This window comes from Arvicola amphibius, chromosome 2, assembly GCF_903992535.2.
Source record: "Arvicola amphibius chromosome 2, mArvAmp1.2, whole genome shotgun sequence".
Lineage (NCBI taxonomy): Eukaryota > Metazoa > Chordata > Mammalia > Rodentia > Cricetidae > Arvicola > Arvicola amphibius.
This window is the reverse complement of record NC_052048.2, coordinates 160,144,899-160,160,660: the sequence shown is the minus strand read 5'-3', so window position 1 is coordinate 160,160,660 and position 15,762 is coordinate 160,144,899. Positions and strand designations below refer to the sequence as shown.

Below are 15,762 nucleotides of genomic sequence, written 5' to 3'. Positions count from 1 at the left end.
ATGAAAGTAGAAAGGTTCTCGCTTTATCTAAATGTTCATCAAAGGTGCAGAAATACCAAAACTTTTCACTGCTCATGTGTTTGCTGATCTTTTTCAGATATAATTTTATGTTTCTCAGTTTCCTTTAACTAAACCCTAATATAGTAAGTACTCATTAAGTACACAGAAGAAAACGCATACAGGAAAACCATAATGTTCTACTTCTATACATGTGTACAAACAACTTTCATCACCTTTTAAACCACTAACTAGAAAGAGCAAGCGTGTATGTTTTCCTCAAGGCATTGCATCTATTTTAAAGCAGAAGGTTTGCTTGGACTAAATTTATTGGGTAAGAGAGCTAAGGCACAAAATAGAACTCCATGTGTGTGCCATGTAAGCTGAAAAGGGAATAACCCCGTGCAAGGCTAATTATGGTCCATAGTATTCATCTATACTCTTCTATATCTGGGGTACCTCAACTCTTCACTGAAATATATAAGCAGAAATGCATTTTAGGGTATAGGATAGAAAAAAATGCTTTTGCATCTTTGAAAAAAAAGATAACCATAACAGGATCTAGTGAAAGGATCTCGGGAAAATGTGGGAAATCAAAAGAACAAAATAAATGGAATGTGTGCTTTTACTGTAAATGAGCATTTTAATCAAAACTGGTTCAAAAATTAAAGTTAAAAATACACGGAACCGGAAAAAGCTGCGAAGGGGCAGGAGGAAGGAAACGTTTACCTGAAGCATCTCCAACTTTAAAATCACTGTCATCTGAACTATCATAATCGAGAGCTTCCAGAAGAGAAGCTGCCAAAGGCTTCACCTGCCTCCTCTTGGAGCTGCGATCCACTGTTAAGAGAAAATATGACAGTCATTTTACAACCTCACCGAACAGGGAGAGCTGGGATGCTTAAGACGGTAGGGGTGACATCGTGCAAGGGCTCTGAGTTCTCAACACAGTGCTTGGGGAGAAGTTGGGTTTGTGGACGCTGACTGCAGAAGGCCAGGTTGCCCCTGTGGTTCGAACACGACCTAGCCAAGCCAGACAACCCTCGCAGACCCCCGCCTAACACACCTTCGAGGGACAGGCTTCTGTAACTCCTCGGCAATCCCACTTAGACCCCGCAACGTACAAAAACGTACACCCACTGCAACCCAGAAGCCAGGGCTCACTCCCGGGGACCAGCGAGCAGCATCTACCAGGGGTCCGTTTGTCAGGCAGGACCCACCCAGTCCTCCCTGCTCCGCAAGTCCTGACTTCTGGAAGGATCGGGAGGGGCCAACCGAGGCCTCAAATACACTTACTAAGGAATCCGTGAGGTGGTCGTTTGGAGGAGACCTAGGGAGAGGCTGCAGGAGGCGAGGCAGCGGGGACGCGCGGAGGACCACGGAGACCAGTCCGAGAGCAGCTAGTTAAGCGGGGCGGTGCGCCGGCCGAGCAGGGGCGACCCCGGGGGCGGGCCACCGTTCCTCCCCACCCCCACCCCGCCCCTTCCCCCCACGCTCCCGGGTCAGCGGCGCCTGGCCCGGCCGGCGCCGTGCGAGGGGAGCGGGTTCCGTAAAAAACAGAAATAAAAAGAACAGAAAACTTTATTATCCTGCACCAGAAGCAACAAAAGACCCAGAATCCCCACAGTCTGAGGCCGAGGGGCTGAAACAATAGGGAGAGCAACGACCCGGATACGGCTCTGAGGAGAAGGAAGTGAAAACCACGAGCTAAAGGGCCGCTACTAGCGGCAGAAACGGAGGGCGCGTGCGCAGGCGCGCTCCTTCCCGGGAGATAGCCGAAGGGAGCCGAGGAAAGCCGAGTGAAGCCGAGGAATTTCAAGACTGAGTTCGCGCACAGCCCCGAAACTCTGCCCATAGCCTCTGAGAGACTAGACCTCTCTGAAACTGTCCTCCCATCTCCTTCTAGTCGTGTAAGACCAATGCTGAGTCTGGTTTCTGTTTTTTAAAATTTTAAATTTTTCGTTAAAGGACTACTAAAAACCATAACTGATTATCTACAACCCCATCACCTCCTACTGCTTCCTTGAACTGTTCTTCTTAAATAGGAATGCGCAAAATTGTGTTTTCTGCCAAAGGTTTGTGAATGGGAATTTTATGTCAGATACAAAGGAGTTTGGGTTTTGCTTGTTTGTTATTGTTTTATAAGTAAGATCCTGATCATGACTAATTCTTTTGCTGTGTCCTCGAAGTTTGTTTCTTAATTATGGTTACCAGCTATTCCTCTCTCCTGAAGATAAATTGTCCTGCCTATCCCTCAGCCTCTACTCTGTCAGAACCTATAAATAAGCCTTCCAAGCTACAAGGGGCATTATAATATTTAATAAATGAGTTATGCCCCCACACACACACATATGTGCAAAATTTTATGTCTATCCAATAGGGTAAACCCTGAACAAGAATTCCTAGAAAAAAAAAAAGCTGTGACTGCTTCAGATAATTTTATTAAAATTGATTAAAATCCGGAGAGATTGGGAAGTTTTAATTCCAGAGCTTTATTACCAACTAACCCAGTCTATGTTTGGGCTACTAAATAGCCATTTCTTTTGCACCTTCATGTCAGATCTAAGAATGTGTGACTAACAGATAAAAGTTATTTTGGTGTGGGCTAACTGAACAAAACACTAGTTTTCCAACAATCAAGGGGCTAAGATTGTTGATAGATCGCATCCAAGGCGTGTTACAGAGTTCCCTCCATCTTGCCATGCCTGATACACCCACCAAAGTATGTGAAAATTGTCTTGCTGTATGGCTTTCTTCTGTTACTAAAAGCAGTTCATGCAATCACTACCTCTTTGGAACATGATAACATGGTGTTTAGAGGGACCTAAATTTATGTACTATTGCCATTAATAATAATAGTCACTCATATTTAGTCCCAGAGTAAACTATCTCTTGATCTCTTTGAGGTGAGAGCTATGTTTTTGCATGACCATTAAATGTAAAATTTACATTAGACTTGAATTAATTGCTGTTTTAAGAAGTATTAATCTCAGAGAGAAAATTTACCCATTTTACTATTAACTCTTATGTAAATTAAAACTGCTTGGAGATTCCATCTTACCCTTCAGCATGGCTAAGATATAAAACAAATGGCAGCATATGCTGGTAAGGATGTGGGAAAAGGAAACACTTAGTCCTTGCTGGTGGAAGTGAAAATCAGCGTGGAGGCTCCTCAAGAAGCTGAGAATCCATCTACCTCAAGATCCATTCCTGGGCATATACCCAAAGTACTCTACAGACTACCACAGAGATATTTGCTCATCCATGGTCATTGCTGTTCTATTCATAATAGCCTGAAATTCAAAACATAGATGCCCATAAGATGATAAAGAGATAATGAGTATGTGGTACATTTACACAATGGGATATTATTCAGCTGGTAAGAAAAAAAAGAAAAAGTCCATTTTATATGACTTTGAAATAGTCATGATACCTGAGCTTGCCACCAGGCAGAGATCTGCTAAGAGCTGTGCCTCAGAAGCAAGCCCCTGGCTCAGACAGAATCCAAACCCAGGACAGGACTCGATATGATAATGAACTAATCCAGAGGTGGTCTCAAAGTGCTAGTGAACCAGCCCTGAGCTGTGAGCATGTTGAAATGTTACAAAAATTTGAACTTTGCGCGCTGTTTGTGGCCCTGGCTTTGGTCACAGCTGAACTCCTTGTTACCATTGTTGGGCCCACATCTAGTTGCTGGGCATCAGTCTTAAGGCTTCCTGGCCCTTCATCAGGGCCATCTTTCCAGCCTGCCAAAATTGAAGTATGTCAAAGAGGATCAAATGTGCGAGTTTCTAAAGCTTTCTTACCTGAGAGAATTTCTGCCTAAACTGCTGTTGCCTGCTTGGTGAGATGTCTGTTTAACTCTTATAATAGCATATTATATGGAATATTTGTATGACTAAACCTCATACATTTGAAAGACAAATCTTGTGTGGACATCCTAATTACCAAGTACCTTACAGCTCATAGGCCATGTTTTCTGCAAAGTAGTAGTCAGCTTTTAAGCTTTTGAAATGTATGCTACAATCCAAATAACCACAGAGGTTCTATACCTAGTAAGGGATTGGGGTGTGTGGAGGTCTCCCAAGGAAGGGCAAATAGAATATGGTGTTATAGAAAGATAAAGGGGAAAGTAAAATGGGAAGATTAAATGAGGAGGGGGTGGGAAAGATGGATAAATAGGGCAGTATGGAGAGGACAACTAACACTAAAGGCCTTTTGAAAAAAGCATACAGAAACCTGTTTACTGCTCTGGAGGTGGTGGGATCTGGGAGAACGAAACCTAAAAATGAACTGGACTAAAGTCTCATGCCGTTGCCAACCTTATTCAGAGCATCAGACAATTTATATTCTGAGGTGTAAAAAGCAATCACATGAGTAGTGTGCAATCCCAAGGACCATCCACATATGGCAAAAACATGTTCTCCCATGGAGGCATAAAAACAATAGCCAGTTGTAATGTATACTCTGAAGTTAACTCACTCCTATCCACTACACCTGGGAGGAGAACACACAAAAAAATAAATTCAAAAACAATTCCATGTTAGTGAAGAAACAGAGGTCACAAGACTCTCATCTTTTTTTCTTTAAACAGTATTCTCACAGGGACTCAGAATTCTCCTCACAGACTTGGGCTATGTTATGATAGAACCTATCACTATAGAAGCACACTAATATATACTCAGTATATAAAGAGTTTAAATGGAGTCACCATAAAGTGAGGGAGACAGTGCCCCAACTAGTATCTTATTCCACCAAGTAAAAACTTTAATACTAGCAATGGGTTACATCTTATTGATTCATGGCAAAATAGGTTCCAAGAACCCTTAAAATATCACAGATTATTACTTGCCCTCTACAACCTGATGGGAAGTCCCTATTGTTGAAGACACCATTTACTTATATTATTGAACACAGATTCTTCAAGCTGGTGCTAAACTAGAAGCTTCACCCCTAATGGCTAGGGTTCACAGTCCTAGAGGGTACTCTGTCCATTACCAGGGAGAATGGTAATCATCAATATCACAGAGCTACAAACACTGTGATCTACAAAAGCAACCTGTCTGTAAGATATACTGGTGCAAAAGTGGCATGAAGGGAATGGGGCTGAACAACCACTTTTTGATTGGAAGACATTCCATAAAATAAACCACAACACTCAGTATTATTAGAAGAAAAAACAAACCATAAAGAACACAACCAAAAGAAAATTCTTCTCACAAGTATATCATGAGTTTGTCTGTTTTTTGAGGGCCAGTCTGGCCAATAAGTAGTCCAACTTGACCTTGAAGTCACAGGAAATATCCTGCCATAACCTCTCAAGTACTGGGATTACAAGAATGTGCCACCGTGGCCAGTTTGCGAAGTTTCTCAGGCTGTGTGTCTACGCTGATAGCAAATAGAATCAGGCATCTATTTATGGAAATTGTTTAAGATTATTTTAAGCCCATTAAAAATTAGGGAAATATGTACTAGATGCAGCAGCCATTTATCAATTTCAGAAGTCACATTCTATTCCAAAGAAGCTATTAAAATATTAGGATCTGAAGCAGTCTCAGTATAAGAGTTTTTAACTTACTCTTTATTGATATTAGACAAAGGTTTGAAATAAATCTACTATATTCATTCATTTATTCTACAAATATATGTTGAATGGTGGCATGTATAATATGGGAAATAAAGTGTTTTGAAAAGTTGAAAATGAGCCGGGTGGTGGTGGCACATGCCTTAAACCCCAGCACTCGGGAGGCAGAGGCAGGCAGATCTCTGTGAGTTTGAGGCCAGCCTGGTCTACAAGAGCTAGTTTCAGGATAGGCTCTAAAGTTATAGTGAAACCCTGTCTCAAAATTTTATTTAAAAAAAATGAGGGAATATGTACCTTATGAAAAAATTATTATTGTCTTTCCCATGCCTGAACTTAAGCTACAGTTGAATGTACAATCAGGTAAATACTGTTTGTTACTCTGGGCAACCAGAGAAAGAATATGCATACTAAGAGAGAAGGAAACACACACAGGGAAAGTTTTCTAGAAGAATTTATATTTCAATTCAGACACAAAAGGTTAAGTATGCATCTAAACTGGGTGGGGTTGGTGGCAGAGATGTTTAAAAGCAGAAATGCCCAGGTCTCAGAGCACATTGAGACTGAAAACCTGATGGGCACATTAAGATATTTAAGAAAAAGCCGGGTGGTGGTGGCGCACGCCTGTAGTCCCAGCACTCGGGAGGCAGAGGCAGGCCTGGTCTACAAGAGCTAGTTCCAGGACAGGCTCTAGAAACTACAGGGAAACCCTGTCTCGAAAAACCAAAAAAAAAAAAAAAAAAAATATTTAAGAAATAAAAGGTCTTGAACAGTTCTATTCATTTCCTTGACCTGTTTGGTTTCTCTTGTCTTTCTTTCAGGAATTTATTCATTTCCTCCCATTGTTGTGTTTTTCTGAATTTCTTTAAGGGATTTATTCATTTTCTCTTTAAAGACTTCCATCATCTTCATAAAGTTGGTTTTAATGTCGTTTTCTTGTGCTTCGTCTGTCTTGAAATATTCAGGACTTGCTGTAGAATAACTGAGCTCTGGTGATGCCATATTGCGAGGTCTGTTCTTACACTGGCATCTAGGCATCTGAGTTTGGGTAATTACAAGTTCACATGCCAATGTCTGACACACAGGTTGATCACTGGAATTAAATCAAAGACCAGACATAAATCCACACACCTATGAGACAGCCGATTTTTTTTTTTTTATAAGAAGCCAAGCCGGGCGGTGGTGGCGCACGCCTTTAATCCCAGCACTCGGGAGGCAGAGGCAGGTGGATCTCTGTGAGTTCGAGGCCAGCCTGGTCTACAAGAGCTAGTTCCAGGACAGGCTCCAAAAAAGCTGCAGAGAAACCCTGTCTCGAAAAACAAAAAAAAAAAAAAAAAAAAAAAAAAAAAAAAACCAAAACTATAAAACATCTTCAGCAAGTAGTGCTGGTCTAACTGGATGTTGGCATGTAGAAGAATGCACAAAACTCAAGTTCAAGTGAATCAAAGATCTCAACATAAAACCAGACACACTGAACCTGATAAAAGTGAAAATGGGGAATAACCTTGAATGCATTGGCACAGGAGACAACTTCCTAAACTGAACACCAATAGCACAGGCTCTAAAATCAGCAATAAAAATATAGGACCACATGAAACTAAAAAGTTTCTGTAAGGCAAAGGACACTGTCAATAGGATAAAACAGTAGTCTACAGAAAGGAAAAAGTGTTAGTATATAGGAATCCATACTGGCCTGCCCTTAGGGTCCTGACAGGGTATGTCCTCAGCTGCAGTCACTAAGAGCACCTTCTGTGCATATTTGCTACATTTCCTTTTAAAAGGTGGGCCTGCCCACCTCCCATATCTTCCTCTTCGCTCTCTCTCTCTCTCTCTCTCTCTCTCTCTCTCTCTCTCTCTCTCTCTCTCTCTCTCTCTCTCTCTCCTGCTATCTTTCTCTTTTTTCTTTCTCCTTCTCTCTCTGTTTTTCTTCTGCCCCACTTATCCCCAGGGCTCGGTCTTTGTTCCCCTGTCTGCCCCCTTCTTTGCCCCCTTCTTTCTCCTTTTCCAATAAACTTCCTATGTGAACCTTGTTTATGATATGACTTTTCTTTGTGCCATTTTTTAAAATCATAACAAAAATATTTTCATCAACCCCATATCTGACAAAGGGCTAGTTTCCAAAACATAAAGAACTCAAGAAACTAGATTTCAACAAACCATATAATACGATTAAAAATGGAGTACAGGTATAAACAGAGAATCCTCAACAGAGGAGTCTCAAATGATTGAGAAACTCTTAAGGAAATGTCAGCGTCCTTAGCCGTCAGCGAAATGCAAGTCAAAACGACTCTGAGATTCCATCTTACACCTGCCAGAATGGCTAGGATAAAAAACACAAGTGACAACTCTTGCTGGCAAGGATGTGGAAAAAGGTGAACATACTCCTCCATTGCTGTTGGGAGTGCAAACTTGTACAGTCCCTTTGGAAATCATTATGGCAGTTTCTCAGAAAATTGGGAATCTATCTACCTCAAGACCCCAGTATACCACTCCTGGGCATATGCCCAAGGATGCTTCATCCTATCACAAGGACACTTACTCAACTATGTTCATAGCAGCTTTCTTTGTAATAACCAGAAACTGGAGACAGCCAAGAGGTGCCTCAACCAAAGAATGGATTAAAGAAAATGTAGTACATTTACACAATAATTACTCAGCTGCTAAAAAATAATAATAACATCATGAAGTTTCCCAGAAAATAAATAGAACTACAAAAAAATTTATCCTGAATGAGACAACCCAGACCCAGAAAGACAAACATGGTATGTACTCACTTATAAGTGGATATTAGCTATAAAGTAAAGGAGAACCATGCTATAGTCCACAGAGAAGCTAAGCACCAAGGAGGGCTCAAAGTGGGGAACACATGAATCTCTCTGAGAAGGGTAAATAGAGTAAAAATCAAAGGGGGCCTGGGCCTGAAGGTGGGTAAGGGTGGGAACAGGAAGAACAAATAGGGAGCGAATAGAGGGAGAGAGAACTGGAGTTGAGGGGAACATCTTGGGAGCAAACTAGAACCCAGTATAATGGAAACCTCCAGGAATCTATAAGAGTGACTACTGTGGGATAATGATCTTGTACCCTGTAAAGATTTGTCACTTTTATTGGTTGAATAAAATGCTGATTGGTCAGTAGCCAGGCAAGAAGTATAGGTGCAAAAACTAGAATAAGAGAATTCTGAGAAGAGAAAAGGCTCAGTCTATAGTCGTCACTCAAATCCTGAGGAAGCATCTGATGAAAGGTACCAAACCACGTGCCTAACACATGCAAAAATTATGGGTTAATTAAAGATACAAGAGTCAGTTAATAAGAAGCTTGAGCTAATAGACCAACCAGTTTATATAGACCTCTGTGGGTTTTTTTGGGCTGAATGGCTGTAGAACTGGGCTGGACAGAAACCTCTGTCAACAGGTAACCCTAGTGAAGACTCCTACTGATGGATGTGGAACCTGAACCAGTCATTTCCTGTCCCCAGGCAGGACTACAAGTGGAGGGATTGGAACACCAGCCCAACAACAAAAACCTTTGTCCTACAATTTGTCCTGCCTCCAAGATATACTGGAATAAAGGGGGTGCAGAAATTAGAGGAGTGGGCAGCCAATGGCTGATAAAGCTTGAGACTCAGACCATGAGAGGGAGTCCATCCCGAACACTACCTGGAGGACCAGGAACCAGAGGTTGGATGGCCCAGAGATCCAGGAAAGAACCAAACACCAAGGTGGGGAGTTGGGGGTAGGGTCAATGAAATGATTTCTAATGATACTTTGCTATATGTGTAGACAGGAGCCCAGCACAATCATCATCAGGAGCATCATCAAGCAACTGATGGAAAAGAGACCAAAGCCAAACATTAGGCAGAGCTCAGAGAATCTTGTAGAAGGTGATGGGCAGGGGGGGAGGGTAGCAAGGATTGTAGCATTCAGAAGGGTCAAGAACATCACAAGAAAAACCACAGAATCAAGTATGCTGGGATCATAGGGGTGCACAGAGACTGAACTGAAAATCGCAGAGCCTGTATGGGTCTAGGCTCTGCATTTATGTTATGATTGTGTGCCTTGGTCTCTGTGGGACTCCTAACAAGGGGAGAAGTGGCTGTCTCTGACTCTTTTGACTGCTTTTGGGATACTATTCCTCATACTGGGTTGCCTTGTCTAGCCTTAAAAGGAAGGGTGGTGCCTACTTAGTCTTACTGCAACTTGATATGCCATGTTTGGTTGGTATCCATGGGAGGCCTGCCCTTTTCTGAAGAGAAACTGAAGAAGAATGAATGGAGGTGGGGTATGTGGCAGAGGGGTTGGGAGTGGAAACTGAGTTTGGGATGTAATACATTAGAAAAGAATAAATTAAAAATTTAAAATAAGAAAAGGGAAATAAAATTCCAGCACTTTGAAAATAAGATTCATTTGATATAGTTTGTCTTGAAACAAAGTAAGAATCTTATTACCAATGGAAAAAAATATTGTTGTGAGAAATAATTATTTAAATATCACATGTGATCACCTGAAATAAAATGCCTGTTGATCACAGTCAATGGGGCAACAATTACTTCTTATAATAGAACATCAAGATGTAGCAACAACAACAATAACAAAAAACAATAAGTGTTCTGAACTGAAATGAAAAGCAACTCTAAGAACTTTATATATATTTGAATATATATTCAAATATATATTTATTGAATAAATATATATTCAAATATAATAAATATTAGATATATTTAAATAATAAATAATATTAAATATATCTGTATGTTTATATGATGAGTTTTAAATTCTTGTCTCAAAACTTGTTTCAAGAAGTACAGATTCATTTGCGCTCACCACCCCATCTAGTCTGTTTTTGGATGCTCACCTTCCTTGACCTGGATAGAGGGGGGAGGACCTTGGACTTCCCACAGGGCAGGAAACCCTGACTGCTCTTTGGACTGGAGAAGGAGGGAAAGGGGGAATGGGGGGGAAATGGGAGGAGGAGAGGAGGTGAAAATTTGTAATAATAATAATAATAATAATAATAATAATAAAAGAAAAAAAGAAGTACAGATTCTCTGTTACTCAAAACTAGGATTTCTCAGTGTGGGCACTTATGGATATTTTGGGCTAGATAGTGTGCTGTAGAAGGTGACCCTTTTTGTAAGATGTTCCAACTCCTTCCCTCTACCCACTACATGCCAATAACAGCTCAGCTTCACTCAAGCTGTGACAACTCAAAATGTATCCACACTTTGCCAAATATCCCTTGGAAAGAAAAGTCAACAGCAGTGTCCCCATTTGTGCCTCTGAGAATCATTGCTCTAAAAGAATCTCATCTTATAAAATCAATGAAGAAAGCCAACAGCCAGTGAACTGGAACCACAGATTGAGATTGTAGACACTTTGTGAACATTGAGTATATTGATTGATAAAGATACCTGAAGAATTGAAAATGGGTTGCAACATCAGAGAACCTCTCTTTGTCAATGTAATTAGATCTTCCTTTCTAGTTGAAATTAGACTCATCTCTTTCCGCTTCATCTGTATAACAGGTCTCAGAGTCTCTTAGAAATGGGATTGTAGATGTGATTTATGTTTGGCCATAAGAAAAACCTTGAAAAAATAAGGAGTAGCCAACTTCCTGTAGTGTGGCAGCAAACTGTACCAGGCAAGACACCAAGCATGGAGCTTCCAAAGAATTTATTCCTGTGCCAAGATAGGAGTGTCCTGGCTGATACATGGCTATGATATGGGCAGCTACAAAAGCAGTAAATGAACCAATTTCCTGACAGGTGAATTACAAAGGCACTTGTGTAAACTTCACGCCAACTTTCCTGAGGAAACTCCTTAATTTGTTCTGGTGACATCATTGATATATTTTTTAAAATATCTACTTCCAAAGTATTAAATCCTTTTTCTTAAACATTAAGTGTTCATCTTTATAGTGCACTATATCTTGTCTGATAGGCAATCTTTTAAAATTAAACTTTTTCAGATGAATATGGTTACCCATTCCTTTAATGCCAGCACTTAGGGGAGAAGCAGACAGACTGGTGTTATGTTTAAGACTATCCTGGTCTACATACTGAATTCCTAAGGAAGCCAGGACTACATAGTGATAATCTTTGTAAAAAAAATAGATACATTCATCACTCAAAATAATTTCTTCCCCCTAACCTCACAGTGCTAAGCTAATTTGACAACCCCAAAGTGCAGCAGGCAGCCAAAAAAACCCTATCATTCCAAAACCCCTAAAGACAAATTCTTTCCAGCAAATCTCTAGCTGATTTAATCATGCTGTATTTAGTATTTCAGGGATATTCAAGAGGAACAATAACAAAGTGAAGGCACAGGCCTTTAATCCCAGCATTGGGGAGGCAGAGATGTGCAGATTTGTGATTTCAAGGCCAACCTCATTTACACAGTAAGTTCTAGGGCAGCCAGGACTACACAGAGCAACCCTCTCCCAAAAAAAGGGAACTAGCAGAGTGTGCTGGAATTTCTAAACTTCAAGAAAATCCTAAGTGCTTTCAGAGAGAAATAACATGAAATTTACAATGATAGAGAAATTAGGGTCAAGTAAAAGATTCAAGCCTCATCTCTGAGAGATTGGGAACATATATATCAAAGGAACAATACTGAAAAATATAGAACTCAATTTTTTATGCATAGGATAGATAAAACTTCAAATGCTAAAACAAGTGTCATAAAAAAAACTACATTTTCATTTTACCTCCATGCCATAGCCAGCCAGTCATCTCTTTTAGAAAAATAAGATTCACTTTTGAGGGTGCTCAACTTAGGGCTGAGATTTTATAATAACCTTATTGTGATATAGTTCACATACCATAAAATTAATTCTTTTCTGGTATACAGTGAAGTGGCTTTAAATATACTGAAAGAGGGGTACACGCCTTTAATCCCAGCACTTGGGAGGCAGAGGCAAACAGATCTCTGTGAGTTAGAGGCCAGCCTGGGCTACAGATTGAATCCAGGACAGCCAGGATTATTACACAGAAGAACCCTGTCTTCAAAAACAGAAACAAAAGCGAAACAAAACAAAAATGGTGAAAGAATTGTTCAAGAGTACCATCACCACTATTCTAGGACATTTACATCACCCCAAAGAAACTCCGTATTCTTTATCAGTCAATCCACATTTTTCTTTTCATAAATTTAAATTTATTTTATGTGCATTGGTATGAAGGTGTCAGATCACCTGAAAACAGAGTTATAGACAGTTATAAACTGCCATATAGGTGTTGGGAATTAAACCTGGGTTCTCTGGAAGAGCAGTCAGTGCTCTTAACTGCTGAGCCATCCTTGCAAATTAATCCTCATTTTTCTTTTGGATTTGAGTAGCATTTACCTCTTTTGAATGTGGTATGCTAACACATTCACTGAGCAAGCCAAAATGCTGCTAGTTTGGGAAAGGACTCAAAATAAAAGTTCTTCAATAGATCTAGGCAGCAATGTAGATTGTTCTTCAATTGCTATGTGTAATTCAAAGTTTCCACTGATACCCACAACATTTCACATATGTTTTTAAATCAAAATCTGGGTGTTGTTCGAAAATAAAGCCATAAGATTATATGTAAACAACAGCATTCAGGTACCATAGAGAAGCAAAAAGCCAATTCTAGCTTTTAAAGTTTGAATGAGTTGGGTGAGCAAATGCCCCAGCTAACTACAGTCCATACTCCTTTATCAGTGCTTCCTCTCCTCTTGGTCTGCACATATGAGCCTATAAACAGTTTCCCACATGCAGTTTTGTTTGTTTGTTTTTAGTATTTTAGATTAAACACGGGGCCCTGGAGAGATGAAGCAAAGGCTCCGCCATTGGGCTATTCCCTTACTACCTTCCCATTTCCAAAAATCCAAGGAAGAAATGTGACCTACAGATGATCATCTGTATGAAACATTATCTTTAAACTCAAACTAAGCAGCAACATCATTATAGTCCCACTCTAGATTAGCCTTGAACAATAGTGAAAGATAACCCTCCCAGAAGCAGCACTTACAGCAGTGGCCTACCATATCCATTTAGACGGAAAAACATCCAGGTGTGTGTGTGCACGTGCTCTCTCTCTCTCTCTCTCTCTCTCTCTCTCTCTCTCTCTCTCTCTCTCTCTCTCTCTCTCTCTCTCTCTCTCTCTCTCTCTCTCTCTCTCTCTCTCTGTGTGTGTGTGTGTAAAATGTTCCTGCACACCTTTAATCCCAGCACTTAGGAGGTAGAGGCAGGCAGATCTCTGAGTTTGTGCTCTCTCTGATCTCAGAATAAGTTTCAGGACAGTCAGGACAATTACATAGAGATACCCTATCTTGAAAAAAAGTTTTAAAATCGACAAAGAATGTGAAAATGTTTCAAATGGATGCTCATCAAAGAGTTGGAAGAAAAAGGAAGAATGAATGGTCTTTAAAGAAGCCCTGCTTTGTTATTAATGCCTTGACACTGTAGTCATGGATTTGACTTGCTTTCCCTCTTGGCATAGTATTGTTTCTCTCTAATAAATTCACTTTAAAAAATAAAATATGAAAATTGGATCAAACTCGTGTAATTTGGTAGCTTTAACATATGATTTATCCCCATAAAGAAGTCACCTAATACAATAGGTGGGATTATATTTTGAAGACACAGTTACAGTGCAAATTGAGAGCAATACCTTGGTGAGGTAGAGTCATTTCTCTAGATAATGTACATTCTAAGTTAGTAAATGGTGCCTATTACTATTTGCTAGAAACAAAGGGCATATATATGAAAGCGGTTTTTGTTTCTATAACCCTAGCAGCTCACTGTGAAATCACCACTTTTTAACTTGGTAACACAGCTCTGCTGGCATAGACGTTTTCGTTTCAATGGAGGGATGCTTCTATCAGCATATACAACAATGGTTTTATTAAACTAAAAGCTTAGACTGCTACTTGTTCACTTAGGGCCATTCGTGCCAGTCAATAAACAGGAAAATAGGGTGTTGTGCTCTTAGTTAATGTGGCTTAACCTGTTTGCAAAGAGGACATTGGGACACATAACTCAATGGGGTTAAGGAGGGGCACATCCGGAATGCTGAGATCACCTAGGACAATTGTTAGTACTCTCACCCTGACAGATTCCTTCCTTAGATATCCTTCTAGTTGGAATTTTATTTAGTTTTATTAGAAAGAGCTGTAGATTCTTCCATGGGAATCCCATAATATTAGGATTAGATATTGATATCGGAAATTTGGAGGCAACAGGAGACCAGTGTTGTGGCTTCTATTCTTGTGGTCATGCTTATCATGTGTCTAATGTCATTTTGTTTGGAAGGTCTCATCCCATCCCTACTGACTCCTCTGCTTACCTCAGGTAGAACAGGAAATGCTAGTTTCCACAGACTGTATCAGAGCAATTTCCTATGATAAATATTTTACTATGTGGCTTAGGTGTTCCTCGTCTCTGGTTGACTCCTGACTGATGTATTGAACTTCAGTTCCGATTATTATACTGTATCATTATTGGCCTGATTTTCATTTGTTCATAGTCTTGAGAGTCTTAGGCAGAGTGTCTTCTCCTCCTACACATTCCTTTTATATATTGGTTGTGAACTAGTTCACCAGTTTGTGTTGTAGGAGGCCGCTTGTTTGTTCCCAGCTTCCCCGACCCAAAATAATCACACAGAAACTGTATTAATTAAATCACTGCTTGGCCTATTAGCTCTAGTTTCTTAATGGCTAGCTCTTACATCTACAATTAACCTATTTCCATTATTTTATATTTTACCATGAGGCTCACGGCCTACTGGCAAAGTTCTGGATGACAGCTTGTGTCTTTTTCCTCTGGTGGCTCCATGGCATCTCTCTGACTCCACCTACTCTTTCTATATATCTCTTCCAGCCTGCTATATTCTCTTAAGGCATTGGCCAAAAGCAGCTTCTTTATTCATTAACCAGTAAAAGCAACACATATACAGAAGGACTTCCCACACCAAATTTTCACAGTATTTTTTTTTTTTTTGGTTTTTCGAGACAGGGTTTCCCTGTAGTTTCTAGAGCCTGTCCTGGATCTAGCTCTTGTAGACCAGGCTGGCCTCAAACTCAGAGATCCGCCTGCCTCTGCCTCCCGAGTGCTGGGATTAAAGGCATGCGCCACCACCGCCCAGCTAAATTTTCACAGTATTAACTCTCATCCATAGGCTCTTCATTTTCAAATTCTATTGATTTCATGAATGATACACATCT

The 15,762-nt window shown here is 40.3% G+C and overlaps 1 protein-coding gene across 1 annotated transcript in view; it reads right to left on the bottom strand.

Moving 5' to 3' along the window:
- The window catches only part of Phf14 (PHD finger protein 14), a 130,112-nt gene extending 128,632 nt beyond the window's left edge, over positions 1–1,480 (bottom strand). Inside the window, exons 1-2 of the mRNA XM_038319737.2 lie at positions 1,294–1,480; positions 727–837 (exon numbers count right to left, since the gene is read on the bottom strand). Of these exons, the coding sequence (XP_038175665.1) occupies positions 727–837; position 1,294 (112 nt within the window). The 5' untranslated portion in view covers positions 1,295–1,480. The remainder of the gene's footprint in view (positions 1–726; positions 838–1,293) is intronic.
- Positions 1,481–15,762: the final 14,282 nt, after the last annotated feature.